General features: G+C 38.2%; 2 protein-coding genes across 3 annotated transcripts; one reads left to right on the top strand and one right to left on the bottom strand.

Annotated features, from left to right (window-relative positions):
• Window positions 1–6943: 6943 nt before the first annotated feature.
• Window positions 6944–9976, bottom strand: LOC111917075 (probable protein S-acyltransferase 3). 2 transcript variants are annotated; one of them, XM_023912734.3, is made up of 5 exons: window positions 9306–9976; window positions 8399–8578; window positions 8018–8326; window positions 7549–7770; window positions 6944–7449 (listed from the first exon to the last, which is right to left on the bottom strand). In XM_023912734.3, the coding sequence occupies exons 1-5, from the start codon at window positions 9387–9389 to the stop codon at window positions 7117–7119; spliced, it is 1128 nt and encodes a 375-aa protein (XP_023768502.1). In that variant the 5' UTR covers window positions 9390–9976; the 3' UTR covers window positions 6944–7116. The 2 variants fall into 2 exon arrangements, with proteins under 2 accessions (XP_023768502.1, XP_042753426.1); XM_042897492.2 differs by having other exon boundaries at window positions 9314–9975.
• A 62-nt stretch (window positions 9977–10038) lies between these two features.
• Window positions 10039–12602, top strand: LOC111917074 (probable protein S-acyltransferase 4). Its single transcript, XM_023912733.3, has 5 exons — window positions 10039–10479; window positions 10759–10956; window positions 11052–11360; window positions 11442–11663; window positions 11731–12602. Exons 1-5 carry the CDS (start codon window positions 10423–10425, stop codon window positions 12175–12177), a joined length of 1233 nt encoding a protein of 410 aa, XP_023768501.1. The 5' UTR covers window positions 10039–10422; the 3' UTR covers window positions 12178–12602.
• Window positions 12603–26101: the final 13499 nt, after the last annotated feature.

The raw sequence follows: 26101 nt of genomic DNA, 5'->3' as shown, positions 1-26101 counted from the left end.
TAAAACCCTACTATTGGTGGCCGACGATGAAGCTCGATGTTGCGAAGTATGTGGCCGAGTGCGTAACATGTGCGAGGGTTAAGGCACAACATCAGAAACCGTATGGGAGTTTAGAAGCCTTACCTGTACCCATGGGTAAATGGGAAGACATCACCATGGATTTTGTGACTAAACTGCCCAGGACGAAGAACGGTCACGACATGATTTGGGTAGTCGTGGATCGTTTCACCAAGAGTGCACACTTCATAGCAGCCAACGAGAAGTGGTCTATGGATAAGCTCGCAAATGCTTACGTGAAGGAAATTGTAAGACTTCACGGTGTTCCTCTTACGATTGTATTAGATCGTGATAGTCGTTTCACGTCAAGATTTTGGAGGAGTCTACAAGAGGAGTTGGGTACAAAGTTATGTTTGAGTACTGCTTACCATCCGCAAACTGATGGCCAGAGCGAAAGAACGATTCAGACACTGGAAGATATGCTGAGAGCATGTACCCTCGAATTCCAAGGAAATTGGGACGAGCACTTACCTCTGGTAGAATTCTCCTACAACAATAGTTTTCACTCGAGCATCAAGATGGCACCTTACCAAGCCTTGTATGGACAAAAGTTTCGTACGCCGTCTTGTTGGCTTGAAGCCGGAGAGAAGCAGTTTATGGGCCCCGAGATAGTCCATGAGACTACTGAGAAGTTGAAGGTGATTAGGGAAAGGATGTTAGCAGCCCAGGATCGTCAGAAGAGCTATGCTGACAAGAAAAGACGACCGATAACTTTCGAAGTTGGGGATTCCGTTTTGCTTAAAGTCTCACCGTGGAAGGGACTTATACGATTTGGGAAACGAGGAAAGTTGAGTCCAAGGTTTATTGGACCGTTCAAAGTTCTTCAGAAGATTGGGAACCAAGCTTACAAGCTGGAATTGCCCGAAGAACTCAATGGTATTCATAACACTTTCCATGTGTGTTATTTGAGGAAATTCACGGGAGATGTTCCCGACATAATTCCAATCTCAGAGTTAAGGATGGATGAGAATAAAAGGCTGATCGAAGAGCCTGAGGCAATTGTTGACCGTAAGACTAAAAAGTTACGACGCAAGATGGTCGACTTGGTGCTAGTCCGATGGAAACATTCGAATGGGCCGAATCTCACTTGGGAAACAGAGGATGACATGATGAGTCGCTATCCACATCTGTTTGCTAATGCATGATTCCGGGACGGAATCATCCTAAGGGGGAGAGAATTGTAACGTCCGGGTTTCAGGGCTAAGCATTTTTGTCAATGTAATAGTCTAGGTCAACTCTTGTAACTCTTTTTTTGAAGTAATAAAAATGAAATATTTGAGTATTATGTGAATTATGTGTATTTATGTGCTTATAATTTAATTATAAATGTATAATTAATAAATAATAAAAATAAGCGTCAAAATTAAAGTATAAGATAATCCCGATATCTCTACATAAAGTTGTAGAATATGTCTCAAGGTTTCCGTACATATAAAGAATGCCGAAATCCGAGTTATAACGAAGAAGTTATGACCCGTCAAAGTTTTACGGCAAAACCGGCACGGCACCGGGAAGCGTAAATAGTGAATTTACGATAGAGCGAGATTTAGCCTTAGCAATCTAAACAAAAGTTGTAGAATATGTTAAACTAAGAGCGTCGATAAAAAGAACGCCCAAATCTGACTTCGTATGAGGAAGTTATGATTTTTCTAAGATTCGGCTTAGCAGTGCACGACCCGAAACTCGAATTTTAGTTCGAGCGGTTTTTGGCCTACGCAACCTAAATGAGAGTTGAAGATCTCATTAATAGGAACTCAACGGTAAAAAGATGGACGAAAACGGAGTTCGTACGAAGGAGTTACGAATTCTTCGCGGTCATTTAACAGTCTAAAGGCCTCCTACTGTTAAATTTGAGATCGGTCAAGAATTAGCTGACGGAGTCTAAACGAAAGTTGTAGAGTACGTCTTCACCTACGCGTGGATGTAAAGAACGTCAAAAACGGAGTTCGTATGAACGAGTTACAAATTATAATAACATATTTACGTATTAAAATAAAGTATAAATCATGTATACGTACACATATATATACATATGTATATATCATTAGAAAGGTATCGACGATGCGGTCATTATAAGACTAATGTTGAATTCTTTCGACATTAGTTTAGTACAAATATCATTAAATCCATTTATAATAGTATTATAGAGGGGTGTTTAGTTGTTTATATAACTAAAAGGTCATTAAGTAATTATGGAGGGTAGTTTTTGAAAATTCAATTAGTATAAATAAGAGCCTTGGGCTCTCATATTTCTTGCACCATTCTCTTGATTCAAGAGTCTTTCTCTCCTTATCCCCCGAGCATTTCGGTCCCTCGTGATTCGACTTCTCTTTCTGTAGCTTAGTATAGTAAGGTGAGCGCTGAAGCGCTGGACGAATCTTTCTTAGAAAGATTCAGCGACGAAGTTCTGCCCCTGCAGAGCCCGACTCCTAGCTAAAACCCCCTTGTAAGTAAGTTATGCTTACCTTATTTTAATATAGCTTATATTTAAAATTAGTATTGTTATTATGAACTTATAATAAATATTTGAGCTATTATTATAACTTATATAAGTGTCGTTATAATATTTTTTTTAACTACTCGCGGTACGGGGAATCTGGTTTAAAGGGCCGCATAGGGTTGTTGGATTTCAGAAGTGCTATATGCCAAAATGGTCCTGCCCTCCGGTGTTTTATGTCTGGCCCCTGTCTGTACATAGTGGTTGGAAAATATTGTTTAACGCTTATATAATAATAATAATAATACTAAGACTAATAGTTGGTCACGGTAAATATTAGACTAAAATTTAGCGATAATAATGCTAGGTTTCGTCGAAGGAAAATAGAATCGTTAGAAGCAAGCGCTGCCCGATTTTGGAATCATCACCTTAACAAGTGAGTGCATAGTTACTTTCAGCTTACACATAGATATGAAGTATTTTATATAAATTACGTGCTATGTGTGCATATTATCTGAATACTTGCTATCTATGCTGGATGAACATTGTTATACATGTTTTCAATGATTTAAACTGTATATGTATTTTATATCTACGAAAATGTTGGGGTAAAACATGGGTAGATGTAATAGTTGATGTGTGATAAAATGATGAGAGGCCTCGATGTTGATGTTGTTGTTTCTGTCATCTAGCGGAGTATGGATGACGACCACGGACTCTTCTAGACAGTCCAGTGGAACGCTAGCAGGCTCGCAACCTGTAGGTGTTTGTGAACGACGTGTTCACCGGTGTACTCCATCCCCCACATGGTTGCCTTTAGGACATTTATTGCTGAGGAATCCCCTTAGCAGTAGTGTCCGTCCCGATGATGATCCTTAGGCTAGGTCCCTTATGATAGGTGTTTAGGGACGTAAAGTGAGGATAACGGGAACGGGTAATCGGGTTATTGTTGATTGAATTAATAAACTTATTTATTGTGGGTTGAAAACCCTATGTGCTCACCAGGCTCCCAAGCCTGACCCACTCAGTTTTATGTATTACAGGTAGTGGCGCATGAGCATAGGTGTGATGTTTTGGACGAGGGATTACGGATATAGGCCTGTAGATATGAAATAATGTAGTAAGGCTTATATTGTACTGTTTATGCTTTCGATCTGTACGAACATGACATCCCGAGTCTTTTAATGAAATACATTTCTATGGAAATGCTTTTGATAAATCTTTATCATATTTTTGTTTTGGGACAAATTCCGCAACACTTTCATTTAAAATGTAACTCTGATTTTTAAACAAAGCATAAACAAACCGGTCTTTTGTGGCCGTGATTTTGGGGATGTCACATATGTGATGGATACCCGGGAGGCGGGTAAGGCGACAGTGAGCGAGGTTCCGGTGGTTCGAGATTTTGCAGATGTTTTCCCAGAGGAGCTACCTGGGATACCTCCGGAGCGACAGGTGGAGTTCAGGATTGACCTTGTTCCTGGTGCGGCTCCGATAGCCAAGGCACCGTATCGGTTGGCTCCTCCCGAGATGCAGGAGTTGTCTACGCAGCTGCAGGAGCTGCTAGACAAGGGATTTATTCGCCCGAGCAGTTTAGCCTGGGGAGCCCCGATTCTGTTTGTAAAAAAGAAGGACGGGTCGCATCGGATGTATATAGATTACCGGGAGCTGAATAAGGTAACGGTGAAGAACCGTTACCCGCTTCCGAGGATTGATGACCTCTTTGATAAGCTTCAGGGAGCATCTTGGTTCTCCAAGATTGATTTGCGTTCGGGCTATCATCAGATGAGGGTCAGGGAGGAGGATACGCAGAAGACCGCGTTTCGGACGCGCTATGGCCACTATGAGTTTGTGGTGATGCCGTTTGGGCTCACCAATGCTCCTGCCGCGTTCATGGACCTCATGAACCGCGTATGCAGACCGATGCTGGATCAGTTTGTGATAGTCTTTATCGATGACATCTTGGTTTATTCCAAGACTCAGGAGGAGCATGAGGAGCATCTAAGAGAGGTGTTGGAGACCCTGAGGAGGGAGAGTTTGTATGCCAAGTTCTCCAAGTGTGAGTTTTGGTTGCGCGAGGTGCAATTTCTCGGACACCTTGTCAACCAGAACGGGATTCTGGTCGATCCGGCCAAGGTCGAGGCCGTGATAAGATGGGAGGTTCCAAAGTCTCCATCTGGGATTCGGAGTTTCCTGGGATTAGCAGGCTACTATCGGAGATCTATTCAGGATTTCTCCAAGATAGTCGACCCCTGACGCGGCTGACGAAGAAAGTCGTGGTCTTTCGGTCGGGACCCGAGCAGCAGGCTGCGTTTGAGACGCTGAGACAGAGACTGTGCGAGGCGCCGATCTTAGCCCTGCCAGAGGGCGTAGAGGATTTTGTGGTATACTGCGACGCGTCCATTTCAGGGTTAGGCGCGGTACTAATGCAGAAGAGGCATGTCATTGCCTACGCTTCGAGGCAGCTCAAGCCTCACGAGGTGAACTACCCGACGCATGATTTGGAGTTGGGGGCGGTGGTTTTTGCCCTCAAGATTTGGCGGCATTGCCTCTACGGGGTTCGATGTACCATCTACACGGACCACAAGAGTTTGAGGTACCTCATGGATCAGCCGAATCTGAACATGAGGCAGCGTCGGTGGTTGGACGTGGTGAAGGATTATGATTGTGAGATCCTTTACCACCCGGGGAAGGCCAACGTGGTGGCCGATGCGCTTAGACACAAGGCGACGCCGATCAGGGATATGTGCATGAGGATGACCGTAGTGACTCCCTTGTTGGAGCAGATTCGGGAGGCCCAACAGCAGGCTATCAAGGAGGAACATCGGAAGAGCGAGCGTGTGGTGGGTTAAGTTTCCTCCTTTGATTATGATAGCCGAGGACTTTTGACACTACACCGTAGGGTGTGGGTGCCGTATCACGGAGGCGTGCGCCAGATTTTGATGGAGGAGGCGCACAAGTCCCGATTCTCCATTCACCCCGGGGCGACGAAGATGTATAGGGATCTTCGTCTGGATTATTGGTGGCCCTGCATGAAGCGGGATGTGGCATGGTACGTTGAGCGGTGCTTGACCTGCAGGAAGGTCAAGGCCGAACATCAGAGACCGCATGGCAAGATGCAGCCGTTGGACATTCCACTGTGGAAATGAGAAGATATCACGATGAATTTTATCACGAAGTTTCCCAGGACCGCGCGTGGAGGGATTTTTTTTTACAGAATTCTTAACATTGAAGAAATTCTTTGGTAAGACCAATGTCCATGGACTAATAGCAATTGTTCCAAAAACCGGAACTGAGCAATTGAGATGTCCCTCGACATAACCGCCTGCATTCCCTCAGCTCCACTGATTCCGATTCCGATGTCGGCTTCTTGAATCATTCCGACATCGTTAGCTCCATCGTCGATTGCTAATGTCGTCTTTCTGGTTCCCTCTTTAACAAGTCGTGTAACCAATGCCTTTTGTTTTGGTGATGAACGACAAATGGTCGACGCGGAGAGTTGATGGGGAATCGGTAACGATGGGGTTATGCATATCGACAGCAGGAAGGAGAAGGAAGGGGTTAGGGTTCATATCTATTGAGTTTCAAGGAGCTGATTGTGTTGATTGTTTAGAGAGAAAACAAAAGAACGAAGGAAAGAATCGTAAGAAGGAAGTTTTATTCGGGAGGCGCGTGTATTATGCTGGGTCAGGATGATGTCAGCAAAATGATTTCAATGAAGAATTTAAGGTTTTGTTTTAGTAATATTTAGAGATTAATCATTTACATTGCAATTTTAAGTATAAACCTTTCACGGAAATTTTTATTTATTTATTTATTTTCTTATTTTTTTCAGTAAGTTATGTCTTAATTTTTTTTTCAATACATGTCCTAAATTTTTTCTCACATAAATGTTAAATAAAATTAAAAAATTAGATAGGTCCTAAGACTAAATGCTAGCTTCGGCCATGATAACATATATTTTTATTTATAAAACTTATATAAGTGTAGGTAGGTTGTTAAAAAAAATCGTGGGTTTAATTTATTAATTTAAAATTTATTTAATGAAATGTTATATATATTTCAGTTTTTTATGAGGGCACGAGTCTTTACAATATTGGCGTATCTCTACACTTTTATTAGTATCCTTTGGGTAGAAGATGCACGATATATCATGATTTTTACTGCATAACTTTTTTATTAAAGCAGAATCTGGATTTGTATACTGTTAATTAATTTTTATACTCACTTGATATAACTGTTATGAGTGCCGAACTGCCGATAGCATCGCATGTTATGTTTTGAATACTATAGTGTAGTGCCATGCATCTTGTTTTATTGGTAATGATTTCTTATGTATGGTTATACTTATACAACCTGTTCATATATAGTGCTTGCTTCGTATACAAGACATTCATCAAACAAACAACCTACTTGCTCTTCTAGTAAACCGTGAACGAGAGGAAAATATGTGGGATTTGAAACTCATTGATCTAGAAAAACGATCTATTTGAAAGACAAACATCAGTACTACCTCAAACTACCACATATGCCCAATATAAACAAATAAACACGTATTATTCCCTGAAAATAACACGGTTCCGTGGGTCTACTGAAAACCTTGTGTAGCTGACTACAATCAATCACTTTTGGTCTTGTGGTGAGTTTTTAGGTTCATCGTTGCCTTTTAAATCTTTATCAGCTGCTGCAGCTGAAGAACCACAAGTCTTTGGCAATGTTTTGTCACTCTTGGGTTCCCCATTGAGTTTTATTTTTGAGGTACGCATAGATCCACCAAATCTATGTGACATTGACGCATCCTCGTCCTCATCCTCCTCTTCAACTGTCACCCACTCTCTAAAATCGATAGCAGGTGGCAATTTAGAACCAAATATGTCCTTAAGGTTCTTTCTAAACCCTTCATTATATGGATTTTTCTTCTTCTCGTATCGGTACCGAAAATTTTCGTATGTTGTCTACAATATACGACCAAATAATAAATTATACTTACTTTTATATGAGGAAAACAATTCTAAGTAAATATACCGATTTGCCATTGCCATTGTTTATCTAACCTGGTTTGTGGAAATAAGAAAAATATGGAAAACACAGAGCCCACCAACAAACCAAGAGCATACGAAAGAGTATCCTACAAGTGCAACCGAAATAGCGTCTTTTGATAAACTATTCCACAAGCTCCCGTGTTGACGGATAACATCGATCAATGAAAACGTGAACACGTAGATACACAACGCCGTTGATGTCATGATGAATACGATAAAAAATCGATAGTTGCGCTGCAAATCCATTAACCATGGTTACAACCAACAAATGACATGACAGAACAAGGTTGTACTGCGTTTGGCCAATGATACTGACATAATGGGACAAAATTAAATTGTAAACTTTATGCCACCCAAAAAGATGGAGTGGTCCCTCATCATCATCGAAAATAACCCTAAAAGTCTTATGACACAGTCTTGTCCCATGTAACAAATACAGTCTAAATCTAAACGAAAGACAAACAAATTTTTGTGGACTTACACCTCCGATACATTGGCCTACCCACGGGCAATGGTGATCAAAACGTTGAACACAGTTATTGCAAACCGAGCAATGAGAGGCACGAGGCGGGCGATAGAGCATGCAAGTGTCACAATATTTAACTTTTATGGTGTGTCCATTAACAAGCATATCTTTGATTCTTGGTATCCTCATACTCATCACCGATCCATTCATCCATCTCAATGATTGTGACCGGAAATCGAACGACTCTTCATATTCCGGTGGTCGTTTGTTCCGGCGAACTATTCCGGGGTTACTTGCGGATGTCATGAAGAGAAAAATTAGATCCTGTGTATACAAGAAAAAAAGATAGTCAATTCATAAAATTTAAGGTCAACGTAAAAAAAGAAGGTAACATACCAATAATGTGAGGATTATTCCTATTGATAATTCCACGAATCCAAAGTTTGTTTTGTCGTTTTTGATATTGAAAAACATTTTGATGCAGAAGGTGATCGCCGGAGCTCCGATAAGAATTGTAGATAAAATCACTGACCCACCATCCGCACCAAAAACCAATCTACCGCCGCAACAGAATTTCTGCACAAAGTCAAAATGTTGACTTTTTTAAGACTTTTACAAAATCCATAATCCTCACACAAAAAGTAATGAGAACATGATGGTAATTATGAGGTACATTTATCAAGTACCCAGGAGTGCTAATGAGGTCAATCTGATATTGAATAAATACCATGAAAGCATTCTTTTATTGTTTATATTAATAGCAATACTTTACCCTAAAATGTATTCATGTCCATTTTGACTTTTGAAAGCCAAACTGCCAAACTTTTGAAATGTTGCAGGGAATATATAATTCCCATACCAGACAATATGCTCCTCAATATACATTCGTGTCTACTTTGAAGTCAAAATTTTGACTTCTTTAGAGACTTGTAGAAAACCCATAATTCTGACAGAAAAAGTTATGAAAAGATAACTATTAATTATTAGATCAATTTGAGATTTATCTACAGTTTAACATCTATATCAGTTTTTCCATGCTTATTTTGAAGATGTTGCAGGTAATCAATAACTTTGAAGATAGAATAATTACAAGATCAATTTTTGTAATGAACAAAAACCCACATAAACATTTTGTATTCTTTATGCCCCTTAGGAGTATGAAAGATGAAATGTTGCAAGGAATAGGATAATTATCATAGAAAACAAATGAAATGTGATCATTACCAAATTAATTTGAGATTTAAGCAATATCCACAAGATAATTATGAAATCGCATGATGATAGAATAGGATAATCAACTCACATTACGACCTTTCCAAACTTGATACAGCCTCTTGGTCTTGGGAGGAGGAAGGGAGTTCGGGGTATCGCTTCCGCTCATCATCATTAATTGTTGAAGATGGTTATCAACCCATTCAGATTCAGACTTGAATTCAAACCAGATAGAGGAAATTTGTTGTTTAAAGAAGAGGGGGAGATCGATAGGGGGAGTTTATGTTTTGTTACGGATGAACAAACCCTCCCTCTCTCTCCCTCTCTCTCTAAATCTCCGTGTATTAAACTATGATATGTTATGCTTTCTCCTTCAATATCTTCTCTGTTTTTACGATCAACAGCTGCGGCCCCTGCCCCGGCTCTCCTCCTCTCTCTGATTAGAATTGCTGAAACCCAAATCGTTTTGGTATCTCTCTTTCTCTCCATCTTTTGACCGATAGAATCGGAGGTTTCCAAAATCCCAAATAAATTGGAGAGTGCTAAATTTTCGTTGGTGTATGAGATGCATATCACATTTTCGGATAAAATAATCAAATGGGAATCCTTACTATATATATCAATGCGACCATAAGATACCATGTCCATTTCCGTTTCACTGATTTGATGACCCAAATTAATCAGGACCCATCTTGGTGGTGAAACGGCAACTCAACCTCTACAATTGGCACTCGCACCATGCCTCTGCAGAGTCTCAAGAGAATCTCACACATATGGAGTTTGTGGTAATATTTAATGTTAACATGGACTTTGTCATCTCTCATTCAACAAAAAATGTAAAGTATTAAATTAAATAACGACAAATTGTGAAAGAAGTGAACACGGGTTATGGCGAGGGAAAATAATGTATGTAAAGTTACCCGCGGGAATGTCGCTACAAAAATTGGAACATTCGCCATACCAGCTTTGTTGGCCGAGTAAGGACAAATGACAGTGAAGAAGGTTTGAAGGTGTAAGCTGTATATGTGATGTTGTTGCCACCTATTTTCTGGGTAAATCCGTCCAAATTCAAATCCTAATTCCTGGGTTTTTCGTCTCCTTTCGTTCGCTGCGATTCTTTTTCATCATTCTCATGGGTTTTGAGTTGATCACAACAAAATCAATCAGTTTCCAAAACTCTAAATCCAAATTCTTAGTCTAAAAAGCTGATGGCAGAAGAGAAGAAGAACCCAAAAAGACAATATCAGCTCTGGAAAGGAAGCAATGTAAGTTCTTCTCACGTTTCCTATAGTTAATTGGAATTAGGGTTCGATTTTGCTCAACTTCAAATCACTTGGTTTGCTTGTTTCTTATGTCAATCCTAGCATTACTTCTTTGTTGGTAAAGGATCATCGCTATTTGCACTGAAATATTGTCAGGAACTTTTAACTTCAAATATAAGAGTCCGATACAACCAAAGAATTCACTGCAAATGCTCATATAATAAATCTTCTTTTTTATAATAAATTGTTTGGAACTGATTTCATTTCCATCTGATGTTTCAGAAATTCTTATGTGGGGGAAGATTGATCTTCGGTCCAGATGTTGCTTCTTTGTGTGTCTCCGTGCTCCTGGTTGCAGGCCCTGCTGTATCATTCTGTATTAAAGTCTACACCATCATCAACCACAATAAACAACACCGCAATGATCCTGGTTATTATTGGTATGGAGTGTTGATTCTAGCAGCAGCCCTCACTTGTTTAGTAAGTAAACCCATCTTCATGGTTTCCATTGTTATAACTACCTTCTTCTCAGATTCTTCAAACAACATTTACCTTATTTATTACACAACTCACAGGATATAACATTTCTTTTGATGACATCCGGAAGAGACCCTGGTATAGTCCCACGAAACACATCACCACCTGACACAGATGAAGGATTTGACATGAACACCCCTTCAATGGAGTGGATCAATGGAAGAACACCTCATTTGAGATTACCTAGAACCAAAGATGTCCTTGTGAATGGTCACTCAGTCAAAGTCAAATACTGTGATACTTGTATGATCTATCGTCCTCCAAGAGCTTCACATTGCTCTGTCTGCAACAACTGTGTTCAAAGATTTGATCATCACTGTCCATGGGTTGGTCAATGCATTGGACTAGTAAGTCAACATTTATTTATAAGATTTCTTGATTTAACGCTTGAATTAAAATAAAAATTTTCTTTCTTCATCTATTTGCAGCGTAACTATCGGTTCTTTTACATGTTTATATCAACATCAACCATCTTGTGCCTATATGTGTTCATATTTTCATGGATCAACATAGCTCAACAAGGAGACCACATATTGAAGGCTATGTCACAGGACATTTTATCAGATTTTCTAATAGTTTACTGCTTCATTGCAGTTTGGTTTGTGGGGGGGCTTACAATCTTCCACTTCTATCTTATTTGCTCAAACCAGGTAATATAATCTTTGTAATGTAAATGTCATAGTCATATAAAGTTGATTACAATTTATCTTAATGCAGACAACATATGAAAACTTCAGATACCGATATGATAAGAAGGATAATCCGTATCACAAAGGGGTGAAACAGAATCTTGTAGAAGTCTTTCTTTCACCAATTCCTTCTCCGCTTATTGATTTCCGGGGATATATTCAAGAAGATGACAGTATAGTGATGGATCCTACAAGTCCAAATCTTGGAGGTACTTCAAAGGAAAAAATTGACATTGAAATGGGAAGTAGTTTTGCAGAAGCAAGTGGGATTTCTCTTCCTGAAATTCTACAGCATTTGCATTATGAGGAGTTAGAAGAGAGCATGAGAAGTAAGGAGGGGAATGGAATAACGGATTCCATTCCATCTCCCTTCCTTTTTGAGGCAAATGATGTGGTTGTAGAAAGAAGGAAGTCAGAGGAGAAGTGTGATGATGGAATTATAACTCCTGAAACTCACATTGGTCATCAAGTATAGAGGCAACAAATATATCCTGTTTCTTCATCAATATATAAATTGATAAGAAACTAAAACTCCTGAAACCTTTACACTGTTTTCATACATCTTGCAGGTTTGACATTCAAACTATTTTTTGGCATCATTGATCTATTATGTTTTTTTTTGCGTTTGAAATGGCATTCTAGAGATGCTGTTTAATGTCATCCTTCCCAACATAAGTGCAGAAGCCTGCCAATTTATATGTTGAATCCAATCTTGTTGTAAATTCTGGATGTAATCAAGAACTCCCACAACAAATGAAGAACATGATTCTTGTTACTGAAATAATCAAGAACTGGTTTAGTAGTTTGATTTTCAATTCCTTTTATTTTTGTTGTCAACTTTCTCAATGTTGTAGAACTCGTGGGTCTTTCAAAATCACAATGGTGTGGCCTAATTTATTATTTGGGCTTTTTCCTAATATATGTAAATAAGGTTGGGCTTGATATATTAAAAACCTAGGGCATATTCCTCCTAATTTATCGTTTGGGCCTTTGTCCCATTTTGTAACACAACAGCAACCCATTCTGAGTTTTTATTTAATCTTTGTATAGCTAGCTATTCTTTAACACCATTTCCATTCTAAACCACATTATAACTTCATTAACTTGTCTAACATAATCCGTATGGTTTATTTGCATATAAAATATAATTTTTAACAACATTTATCAATTTCTTTCCGATTTATGTTATCTTCCTAAATTGTAACTTTTCCACATCTTTGAGGTATATCCATATTCATCTTTGTATTCTTGAAACACCAAGTTTCAAAGGTTCTCATGACACTTACATATGGTTTACAAGTGATATGCTCGCAGACTTTTTATCTGACAAACTCTTTGTTGCCTTGGGTGGGATTCATAAATTACTTGACTTCCATTTTGTCCCATTTCATTTCATAACAACTATGTAGTTTGTATTGTTTACTATTTTTTCCTCAACACTTTCTTCTCATCATTTCTGTTCTAAGACATATTATAACTTGTTCAAACATTGTTTCAGATCAAATTTGACATTTTGGGAGGTAGGAGTGGTTACTTCCAACCCATTGTCACATCAAATCCACATCAATTTTTCTTTCTCTTCTTTTTTCCATCTTTCCCAACCTATAACATATTAAAATACTATATTTCATGATCTAGAGATGAAATGTAGGCATGTTCAACAAAATCACAAAGATCGGACCGAAGCTGATGATGGATTTCTACATTTCGCAAATCGTGTAGTATTTCTGGGTCAATTGACTTATTTGGGGGATCACGCTGATGAGCAGAAGATATTGCTAGCCCTGTCGAAAATACCCAATATCCGAATTACCTGTCCGATTTTTTCGGGTATCGGGTAAATTTTTTTGGTTATTTGGTTATTCAGCTAACCCGATTTTTTTCAGGTCGGGTATAGGGTACCCTTTTGGGTTTCAGGTATACCCGAATTACCCAAATTATTTTATAAATTCTTTTCTTTTCGTAGAGCTTGTACTCTGTAGCAGGTATTTAATCACGCTTCAACTAACTATTATTATTGTAAAACATGAATCTCTTTTATTATGGCAGTATGACACTAACAATATTAAAAACAATTGTTTATATATCACCATGTTCTTTAAAAACTTAACTGTTTTCTAAATTATACTATTTTTTCGCAACTAACAAACTCATTATCTTGAGGAAACTTCAGAACATGACAAAACTTATGGCTACAATTATCTTAAACATTTTAAACTTTTAAACTAAGATCTTTAAGTATTTGTTTTTTTTATTCTTATTAGATTAGATTAAGGTGTTAAAATATACTTGATATCTCAAGTATTATTGACTAAAAAATCTCAATGTTCAAAGTTTGAGTAACTTCGTTTATGCTTCGTTTGTTTATATAAGCAAGACTAATAGAACGACGTATTTATTTTATTAAATTTATTTTCAGGTGCAATTCAAATATATATATATATATATATATATATATATATATATATATATTGGGTAATATCCGAATTACCAAAACCCGACCACTACCCGAATTTAATGGGTCGGGTAACGGGTATTTTTTTAAACATGAAAACCCTGAATTACCCGAAACCTGAAAAAATTACCTGATCAACACCCCTAGATATTGCAACACCCTCATCTTGTAGTATCATATTGTGTAGTATAATACATCTGTACATTACGTCTCGTGTTTTATTCGTCGACATAAACTCCACCGATAATTTTAATATGTCCCAACATCCTTTAAGGACCCCAAAAGCATGTCTTACGTCCTTTCTTGCCAAATCTCGTGCGGCCTTAAACTATATATTTTCATCGTTTATGTTGGAATAGTGTCTAAGGCTGCAACTATATTAGGCAAGTATTTGACCCGATTGTGCATGGTCCTTTTGGGTTGCCTTCACCATAGCAACATGATAGGATGATTTATTATGAGAGAATAAATATTATTTATATATATTATGAGAATAATATAAGGAATAATAATATTGTTATTTGATTAATATAAGTCATAAATTAATTAGTATTAATTTGGTGACTTAAAGAGATTAATTAAATAAGAGGGTATAAACTGTCAATTGTTTGATAGTTACACTTTAGACTGTAAATCCTTAAAGGATAAGGGTTGGACGGATTCTAGGGCTTAGGATAACTCAAAATCGTCCAAAGCTTATCTAAGGTAAGGATTTGGACTGCTTTAAGGAAAGATTATCCAGCTAGGGTTTAAAGGTGAAACCCTAAGAGTCTACAAGTATAAATAGACCCCTTGAGCAAGGGAAATCGGCATCTCTTCAAAGAAAAAGAACCCCTTGCCGATTTCTTCCCAACCTCTCTCTCAAATCATCCTCTTTGCTAGTTGGTGTTTGTAAGCCATTAGAGGAGTGACAATTGTGACTCTAGAGCTCCAAGACAACAAGATCAAACAAGAGATTCAAAGGTAAACTTCTTGATCTGATTTTGTATTGTTCTTATACCTAATTAGTCATTAAAAGTCTTGGATTCAAAGCATGTTTAATTAGAAAGCCTAGATCCAAGCATTAGGGTTTTGCATGCGCACATAGGAAAGTTCTTATGGCTAAAACCCATCAGTGGTATCAGAGCCTAGATTGGTTTCTATTAAATTGTTGCTTGTTTGTTTGAATCTTATTTGCAAAATTCGTTTTTTGTGTTTCTAAGTCATGGACTCGGCGAGTCCCATAGTGGACTCAGCGAGTTGGCCTGACTCGGCGAGTCCATAATGGGTACCCGGCGAGTCCGAGCGTCAGGAAGGGCTAGATTCGGCATTTTTTCATATTTATCTTATGGAAACTTGCATTTATCATATTAGATCAACCCTAATCCGATTTTTTGATATATATGACTATAATCTTTATCTAATTAAAAATATTTATCAACTAATAAAATATTTAATTTCCTTATATGATAATTAATTAATTATTTTGATTAAATTGGTAATTATCTTGCAAGAAATCTTGAATAAATCAAACATGGATAATTATGGAATTAATTGTTAATTAAAGTTATTTGTTATTTGATCCTCCATGTTTTAAATGTTTAAAACTTGTCCTCAAGTTTTGAAATTTATGATTTGTGATTAAAAGTTTTAATTTAGACAATTTAAATTTCAAACCCTAGATTTTTTAAAGGTTAAAATACAACCCTATACTAATATAATATTACAAGATTAATATATATATATATATATATATATATATATATGTATATATATGTATGTATGTATGTATAACTAAAATGCTAGTCTTACCATTAGTAGACCTCATTCACGAAGCCGATCTATAAGGTGGGTATAAGGTTGCGGCCTATAAAATGGCGCTTAATGGGTGTACAGTCACACCCACCGCTTGCTTGATCGGTGGAGGGTCGTTAGCTGAACGGGTAGGATAGGGCAACCTCATCCTCTCATTAAAAGTATAATATGAAATACAAAGTAACTACATGTTTTTAAAATTTCCCAATCTTAGTTACTTTAGGAAAAGTGAATTGATGCAATCCCATGAAATTACACTTTGCACCCTTGCTAAGAAATTAGTGGAGCGTGTGTGGTTTACCGGCACACTAATTGGTTCTAAGCAAAGGTGGCAAAGGGTAATTCATTGTTTATCATAGTTCGATGGAGCGTGTGTGGTTTACCGGCACATCGAATAGGTGATCGTTACAATGAAGGCACCATGTGAATTTGCATGGTAATTCACACCCGCTTTGTGATCCTCGGTATCCCAGTCACAAACAAGAGGGGCATATCGAGATTTAAACATGCCATTGAATAGTTTCAATGAATCTCATCCGAACCTAGGAATTCTCAATACATTTATGACTTTAAGTTATGTTTTTATGGTGGAGAATTAGTGAATCGTCATTCACTTACCTTCATATTATTTGCATGTTGGATTACGACATCCCTTTTCTAATATGTAAATATTGTTGTTGGATCCTAGCCTTAATTTTTCTTATTGGGTGATAATTAGGGATTCATATTCTAATATATCTTTGTCCTTTCTATTTGTAGATGTCGAACGCAAACAACGTTGCTGCTAGTTCTTTCACATTGATGAGCCTTTGTCAAAAGGTCACTTTCGATGGGATGAACTTTAGCGAATGGATAAGATACATTCGCACTATTGCTTGCTATGAGGATAAGGAGTATGTCCTCGATGAGAAGCTCGAGAAGATCAACCCTAAAATTGCTACTCCGGCTGAAATGACCGCTTTTGAAACTCATGAGAGCGATGCAACGAAGGTGCATTGCATCATGATAACCACTATGAACTCCGAATTCCAAAAGTCCTATGAGGACATGTACCCGTATGAGATGCACCAAGACTTATTGGAGAGATACCACCAAAACGCGAGACAAGAGCGTTATGAGATTTTCACTAACATGATTTTCGCTAAGATGGGTCATGGAGAGTCTCTTACCGTGCACCTGCAAAAGATGCAAAGGTATGTCGACCGTCTTCGCAAGTTGAATGTTGACTTTGGGGAAGACTTGGCGATCGACATGGTGCTTCACTCTTTGCCTCCTAGCTACAATCAATTTAGGATGACCTACCATAGGAACAAAGAGGAGGTCACCCTAAGCAAACTCCAAGGTCTCCTGAGGGTCGCTGAAAGCAACTTCAAGGACAAGTCTGTTGCACCAACTCCCAATCCAACCGCTACTCCTTTCTTGGCTATTGGACAAGGAAAGGGAAAGAAGAGGAAGGCTTCATCTAAGAACTATCGCAAGGTTAAAAGCCCGAGATGGTGCCTCTTCTAGTGGGACCAAAGTTGATCCTGCTAAGCCATGCCCTAACCCAAAGGAGGCAGAGTGCCACCACTGCCACAAGATAGGACATTGGAAGAGAAGCTGCCCAGAGTACCTGCAAGCCATCAAGGAAGGAAAGATCAAGCCGTCTTTCGCAGGTATATACACAATCAAATCTAACGATTCATCTCATGCTATTTCTTGGGTTCTTGATACCGGTTGTGGTTACCACATTTGTTCAAATGTGCAGGGACTAAGAAGAAATAGGGATGTGGAGGCTGGAAGAATTAATCTAATCATGAGGAACAGAAGATCGTCGCCTATAACCAAGATTGGTGTATATTCTTTAGTGCTTAGGAATGGTTTAAGTTTAGATTTGAACAATTGTTGCTATTCGCCAAAAATGGCTAGAAACATCATTTCATTTCATGGTTTATTTAGACAAGGTTTTAGATTTTCTTTTAATAATGAGAATGGTTCTATTTTGGCTTATCTAGATGGTGTCTTTTATTTTGAAACTATACCATGTAATGGAATTTATGAAACTGTTATGATTATTGATAACTTAGGAAATGATGTTTTGAACATAGATTCTTCCAATAGTATGGATAGAGCATCTTTGTGGCATTGTCGTCTTGGACATGTGAACAAGAAACGCATAGCCCAACTCCAAAAGGATGGAGTGTTGGATTCATTCGACCTTAGGGAAGATGACACATGCGAGTCTTGTTTACTTGGAAAGATGACCAAGTCACCCTTCACAAGTACATGTGAAAGGGGTGAGGGTCTATTGGACCTAATACATACCGATGTATGTGGACCGTTTAGATCAACCACGAAGGATGGGAACCGCTTCTACATGACTTTTACCGATGACTATAGTAGATATGGGTATATCTATTTAATCAAGCAAAAGTCATAAACTTTTGAAAAGTTCAAAGAGTTCAAGAATGAAGTGGAGAATCAATTGGGCAGGAAAATCAAGATGCTTCGATCCGATCGAGGAGGAGAGTACCTAAGTCTTGAATTCCACGATTATCTCAAGGAGTGTGGAATAGTTTCACAATTGACGCCTCCTAGGACACCGCAGTTGAATGGTGTGGCAGAAAGGCGTAATCGAACCTTATTGGATATGGTTCGCTCTATGATGAGTCGTGCTTCACTATCAATCTCTTTTTGGGGGTATGCCTTAGAGACTGCCGCCCATATCCTTAACCGAGTCCCTACTAAGAAGGTTGCCAAAACACCTCACGAGATGTAGACAGGGAAAGCTCCCTCGTTGGCACATATCAAGGTTTGGGGTTGCGAGGCTTTCGTAAGACGAGATACTCATGACAAGCTCGAACCTCATAGTGAGCGATGTATTTTCATCGGCTACCCACATAAATCCTTTGGATATCTCTTCTATAGACCGAAGGACAATGTTGTCTTTGTTGCGAGGAGAGGAGTTTTCCGAGAGCGAGAACTCATAAGCCAAGGAGACAGTGGGAGGCAAATCGAGCTTAAAGAGATTCAAGAATCGATAGATGAAGAAACCTTTACCGCTGGCACTCAACCCGAGGAGGAAACTCCGGTTGAACCGATTGACGAGTCCTTACCTCTTAGACGTTCCGAAAGAGTTAGAGTTCAACCCCAGTTTTATGGTTTTCATATTACTACCAAAGGGGACACGTATATTAGTGATGGTACACTAATAAATCTTAATGAACCTCATAGCTATAAGGAAGCCATGGCAGGCCCGGAGTCTGCAAAATGGAAAGAGGCAATGGATAGCGAGATCCAATCCATGTATGATAACCAAGTTTGGAATTTGGTTGATAATGTGCCCGAACGTAAGACCGTTGGGTGCAAATGGATCTTCAAGAAGAAGACCGACGCGAATGGAAACGTACACACATATAAAGCGCGATTGGTCGCGAAGGGCTTCACTCAAACTCCCGGAGTTGACTATGACGAGACCTTCTCACCAGTTGCGAAGATAAAATCTATTAGAGTGATGCTAGCGATTGCCGCATTTCATGATTATGAGATTTGGCAAATGGATGTCAAGACCGCTTTCCATAATGGGAAGTTGGCTGAGGATGTTTACATGGCTCAGCCAGAGGGGTTTGTGGATCTGAAGCATTCGAATAGAGTGTGTAAGCTTGAGAAGTCCATTTATGGACTTAAGCAAGCATCTCGCAGATGGAATCTTTGCTTCGATGAGAAAGTCAAAGAGTTTGGATTTGTACGAAGCGAAGATGAATCTTGTGTATATGTCAAAGCCATTGGGAGTATAGTAAGCTTCCTCGTTCTATATGTCGATGACATATTACTCATAGGAAATGACAACCCGACTTTACAGGAGGTTAAGTCCTGGCTCGGGAAGTGTTTCGCTATGAAGGACCTCGGAGAGGCTTCTTACATTTTGGGAATAAGGATAGTGAGAGAAAGAAGTAAGAGACTAATAGGACTTAGTCAGAACACTTACTTAGAGAAGGTACTAAAACATTTTAGTATGGAAAACTCGAAGAAGGGAGAATTACCGATACAAAGTAATGCCAAGTTGAGTAAGACTCGAAGTCCGAGTACCGAAGCAGAAATAGCATAAATGAGCCGAGTACCATACGCTTCCGTAGTTGGCTCAATCATGTACGCTATGACTTGTACTCGCACTGATGTAGCCTTTGCTTTGAGCATGGTTAGCAGATATCAAGGGAATCCTGGCAGAGCCCATTGGATTGCGGTAAAGAATATCCTTAAGTACCTTCGGAGGACGAAGGAATGGTTCTTAGTCCTCGGAGGGAGTGATGACTTGAAGGTGCGAGGGTATAGTGACGCCAGCTTTCAGACCGACAGGGACAACTACCGTTCGCAGTCGGGCTGGGTCTTTACCCTGAATGGAGGAGCAGTGACTTGGAAAAGTTCCTAGCAGGAAACTGTAGCTGATTCAACGTGCGAATCAGAGTACATTGCAGCGAGCGAAGCGTCGAAGGAGGCAATATGGCTGAAGAACTTCATCGGTGATCTTGGAGTTGTACCTGCCATAAAGGTGATGGGTTTTGGTTATAAGGCATCCTATGTGCTCATACAAACCCTAATGCTTGGATCTAGGTTTCTCAATTGTACATGCAAGTTATCCAAGGCTATAAACCCTAATTCTAGCATATGGAAATCGATATTAACATATAATTAGGTTTAAGATATTACCTTGATTGTTATGTAGTAATAACAATCCCAATTCCTCCTTGAATTGACTTTGGAAGGCTGAGAGTCACAAGTGTCACTCTTCTAATGGCTTACAAACACCAAGAGCAAATGGAGAAGATATAAGGAGAGAGGGGAGGTATAAGAATTCGTCCCTAAGAAGCCTTGGGAAGGTCTGGACGAAATCAAGAGCCAAAGGGGGTTTATATAGGTGTAGAGATAGGGTTTCAGTCCTTATCCTTATCTAGTTGCTTGCTTACCAAGCAACCCATAAGATAAGCCTTGAATCCTTATCATAGTCGAATTCTAAGGTCCTTATCACCTCAAATTCGTCCAACCTATCCTTAAGATAATCCTTACCTTATTTTGTAACTATCACATAATTACAATTCAGCCCCTCTAGTTTAATTAATTACATTTGACCACAAAATTAATTCTTAATTAATTATTGACCAATATTAATTAAACAAATATGATTTCTCCTTTAATATATTATTCTTATAACATATTAATAAATCATAATAACCTCTCTCTCTAGTTATTTCTCCAATCAAGTTGCTTTGGTGAAGGCAACCCAAAAGGACCATGCACCATCGGGTCAAGTACATACCAAAATAGTTATGGACTTAGACACTAATCCAACAGTCTCCCACTTGGATAAGTCTAATAACTATTATGCGTATGACTTCAGATCCTGATCTACAATCGTAGCTTTCCAAAGCCGCTATCAACTCTGATCCTATCAGATACGCGTGTCCTTAGATAAGGGATCATATATTCCTCCATTCTAGATATCATATGAGATATGATTTCAAATCATTCTCTTTGTACTATATCTCGATTCCCGATTTATGACGACTGACTAATTGAACAAATCAAATTAGCCCTAGCCCGGCCGAGCATTTACGTTTGTCATCACTAAATCATCGAGGGGCCCAAAGATATCACTTTTATCCTACTTTGGATAAAAGGAATGGGTAAAATATTATACAATGCTTGCTTGCACTCACTTACCGAATTACACACAACAATATGTTTTATAACACCAAGTTACTAGTGCGTTTACATATTATCAATGTGCAACCGATTTGCAAGATACAACTCACACATCTCGGTTTCAAGAATATAAGATGTTATCGTCTCACCAATCACTCGTGATACAATCCATGGAGTGATCCAAGTGAGCATGGGTTTAATCCAATGCTCAAATAATATTCATAAGCACTCATGAACGTTGCAGCAAACATTTGCTTATGTCTAATACTCTTTTAGACATTCCACACACCAATTCACGACAATCTTCATTCATATCTACTTCCAACATATGAATGACTATGGCCCGTTCGAATAATTCGATTATTCTTAATAAATTCAATTATTCTGGAAGTCAAAACATGCAAATGTGAAACACAAGAATAATACTAATCTCATATGGCCTCAAACCTTTGAGTATAAATAAAACTCCTTTTATTTATCACCATATCGATTACTCATTATTTGTCGTTTCGGGTAATCAACTTCTTACTTGAATTATGACACTTGTCCCATGCTCTCAGCATGCACACAATGTTTACCTATGGTTCTTACTTTGTGAAATAGATCAAATTGAACACACTTCCAATCATTCTCATTTCACAACTCCAAATCCTTTTTCATAAGTGTAAGAATATCAAATTCTTGCCACTTATAGAATATGTTAGATTCTAACATTTTATGCAATGATCCTTTCGTAATGTCACTGCACCAAAGTCACAAAGACTATTGCCAATGATATTATAAAGTCCTCTAACGGAGATTGTTACAAGACAATTCCTTAGATATGATGTCTCTCACTCAAAGTACATTCTTTGAACATCCTTTTGCATAAAAGTTTCTAATCTATACATAGATTTTCAATATTCAATTCCCAATATGGATACATTTCCATATTTTCCATATGACAACTCATTCTTAATAGAATCTCATCTATTCGTAATGATGTCGATATGGTCCATCCAATATGGAAACATTTCCATATTTTCCATATGACAACTCATCCTTAATAGAATCTTTTCTAATAATGTCGATATGGTCCATTCAATACCATGCTTCCAACCACTCACAAGCAACCAATCCTCGTCAAATTTTGGATTGTCCTTTGATAGTTGTTTAATTATTTTAGTCAAAACCAATTCTAGTCCCTTTTCCCTCTAAATGCGCTCGACATTTAGAAAATTTTAGAATGGTCAAACATTAAAGCATTTGCAATCGATCCTATACCCGAAGCGTATGGGACACGACGCATAATGTTTTATTTGCTATGTTCTCAAAATTCGAATTGTGAAGAGGAATTCCGTAATCATAATCGAAATTTTAAGAACACACTATGTACCCTTGACTAAATTTATTAACATTTCTCAACCTAATCCTTTAGATTTGAAATGAAGCATAATATTCTCTCCCTTAATTATAGCAAAACAACTTTACAACCCTTACTACTTTGCAAGGTATAACTCTTGTTTTCTATAATTAATATTGCCAACTTGCAATACGTGCCTTAATAATCATACAATCATAACATTTATGCTCCCACTATCATAATGATTATTATAAAACATAACACTTATGCTCCCACTAGCTTTGACATGTCTTTAGAAACATCTTAACTTTCAGAAAAACAATGCTTATTGAATTTCTTAAGTTCATGTTTCTAATACTTAGTGCTTTGATAATCTTTTATCAAGGCTTCTTGAACTTATACACCTTTGCCTTAGATAGTTTATATGTGTGTCTAAACAATTGAGACTAATTGCCAAACCTCACAATTCAAATTATGGAAAGGGATACCGTAACCATAATCGAATTCGAGAATGCAATTTTACAATCACTATCTTCTAAAAATCTTTCTTAGTGAAAGAATTTCGTCACAATCATTTTCAAGAAGGAGGAAATCTTATGACACTTAGATTTAAATGGTGTATTTGTTCCTATCCATGTGAATTTGTCAAAACCAAATTTTACGACAAATTCAAACTCATATGGATCGAACTCTCTTAATCTCGATTTCTTGCCTTATGGTAGCACAGCTGCCCACCATGTCTTCCAAGTAGTTAAGCAGCTCACCTTTTCTTATCAATGTACTTTTCATTGATCAAGTTCCTTGCCTTTTATGCATTCAAATGAGAACTCATAGGACTCACATACATAATTAACTCGATTGGACTGGCACAGAAACAAAATAATGTCAACACGATAGGCTGTAAACCTCAACTCGTGTGCTAGTGATGATTGATAAGGTTTATTTGATTTGTTCTTGAAACCTTTCAAGACCATTAAGACTCCCACTGACTCCTTGACATATAAGATTCTCTTGTCAAAACATTTCTTGACAAACAAATATTCAAGAGTTAGTGTAGCTTTTATCAAAACTCTTCATAAATTGGTCCTAGTTAGTCTTTGTCTTATTCAAGACATCACAAATTTCCACATTTGATGAATGTTACAAACCTTCTTGATACTTTTCACTCAATGTCACAATCTTAACTTTAAGACTTGTTATTGGAACGAAGTATGATTGACTTCTTGATTTACCTATTTCTTCAATCCTTGATTCCTCTTCTTAAACATACAATTGTACTAAGACTCACTTAGAGGATCAATTGAGATATGGTTCTTAATCATTAAGACTTATCATAAAGCATAAAAGGTACTCTCCCTTCTTCTTAGAATGGAGAAACTTTTATCTTTCTGTCTACTTGATTCTTCTTATTCGCTCTGCTATTGATTTAAACTTTTTCAATCAATTCATAATTACACTTAATCTTGTAAGTATAATCATATTTACTAAACCTTTAGTAAATCATGACGAATATCATTGTTACTCTTATGGTGGACTTGATCAACACGCAACTTTGTGTATTCGATCTCCAAGTCCTTCACTTGACACTTTGTCAATGAATCAGTCTAATTTCCAAAATATGAAATTTCTCATTCATCGTGCAACCAAGTTGCATGATTCCGGGTTTCTGTCCAATTGAAACTTGGGCGATGAGAAACTCTCCCTATTTGGTAAACTCTCGACTTTCCATAAATAACATAATAAGAACCAAATCCATTATTGCTAATAATAGAAACATTCAAACATCAATTTTTCATATACACCATTGCAAGGATAAATAAATAAATAAAATCAAAATTTATTTTATTGCGGAATTTTTTTTTGTCCTTACAATGCAATTCATTGAAAAACTATGCTAATACATCTTTCTTAGCAATCTAATTCTAACTCTAAGTAGTAGCTCAAGAATCTAATCTTCGAGAAATGCGATCGAAATCCATTCCTTCATGGTTAGATTCTGCTCACTTCTTCCCTTAAGCTTCCTTTCTTTTCTTCGATTCTACAAAACATCAATTGCAATCTTATCACATTATGTATTAAGAATCTAGAATAAAAGCGTAAAAGAGTTAGTTAATGGATTTTACCTATATTAGAGCCATACGTTTCGACTCTCCCATCTCTTAGATCTCTTAGGTAAATAGGGCAGCTTCGTCTCCAATGCCCTTTCTCTTGGCAATAAAAGCAAATTGATTCTTGTAACGACCCGAAAATCACGACTAAAAATTTCTTTTAAAAACATTACTAAAACTGGATTTATAAAACGTATCATAAGTCAAACATAACTTTCGAGTATTAAATTCAAAACATAACATCATTATCAGAGTCAAACATTCCCAGGCTAACTGACTATGGTGTGTGCTCTGCAATCTTCCCGAGCTCCTCTTCTGAAAACCGAGTACCTGAAACCAAAACTGAAAACCGTAAGCACGAAGCTTAGTGAGCTCCCCCAATCTACCACATACCACACAAAAACATATAAAGCACATACTGGGGCCTTGCCCCCTACATCGAACCGAAGTCCGAAGCTGACATCGGACCGAAGTCCGAAGCTAACTGACTGGGGCCTTGCCCCTACATCGAACCGAAGTCCGAAGCTGACATCGGACCGAAGTCCGAAGCTAACTGACTGGGGCCTTGCCCCCTCCATCGGACCGGAGTCCGAAGCTAACTGTCTGGGACCTTGTCCCCTCCATCGGACCGAAGTCTGAAGCTAACTGACTGGGGCCTTGCCCCCTACATCGAACCGAAGTCCGAAGCTGACATCGGACCGAAGTCCGAAGCTAACTGACTGGGGCCTTGCCCCCTCCATCGGACCGAAGTTCGAAGCTAACCGACCACAGCATATCATAACATATCAACTGGCATAAACTCACATATATTGCATACTACATCGGGCCGTAGCCCGGAACACATAACATATAAATCCTGTCTGAGCCACGAAGGCATCAAACATACTAACTACTGGATCATATCAACATCTGAAAACTACTGCTAGCTAAACGGGTCGGCATTGTGGCCTTAGACCCGTTCCTACTGGAAAGAAACTCACCTGAGACTGCTGAACTGATGCTGCTAATCCACTTGACTACT

The sequence above is a fragment of the Lactuca sativa genome, chromosome 8 (assembly GCF_002870075.4).
Source record: "Lactuca sativa cultivar Salinas chromosome 8, Lsat_Salinas_v11, whole genome shotgun sequence".
NCBI lineage: Eukaryota > Viridiplantae > Streptophyta > Magnoliopsida > Asterales > Asteraceae > Lactuca > Lactuca sativa.
Note: the sequence above shows the minus strand (reverse complement) of the source record. Positions and strands in the feature narration are given on the sequence as shown.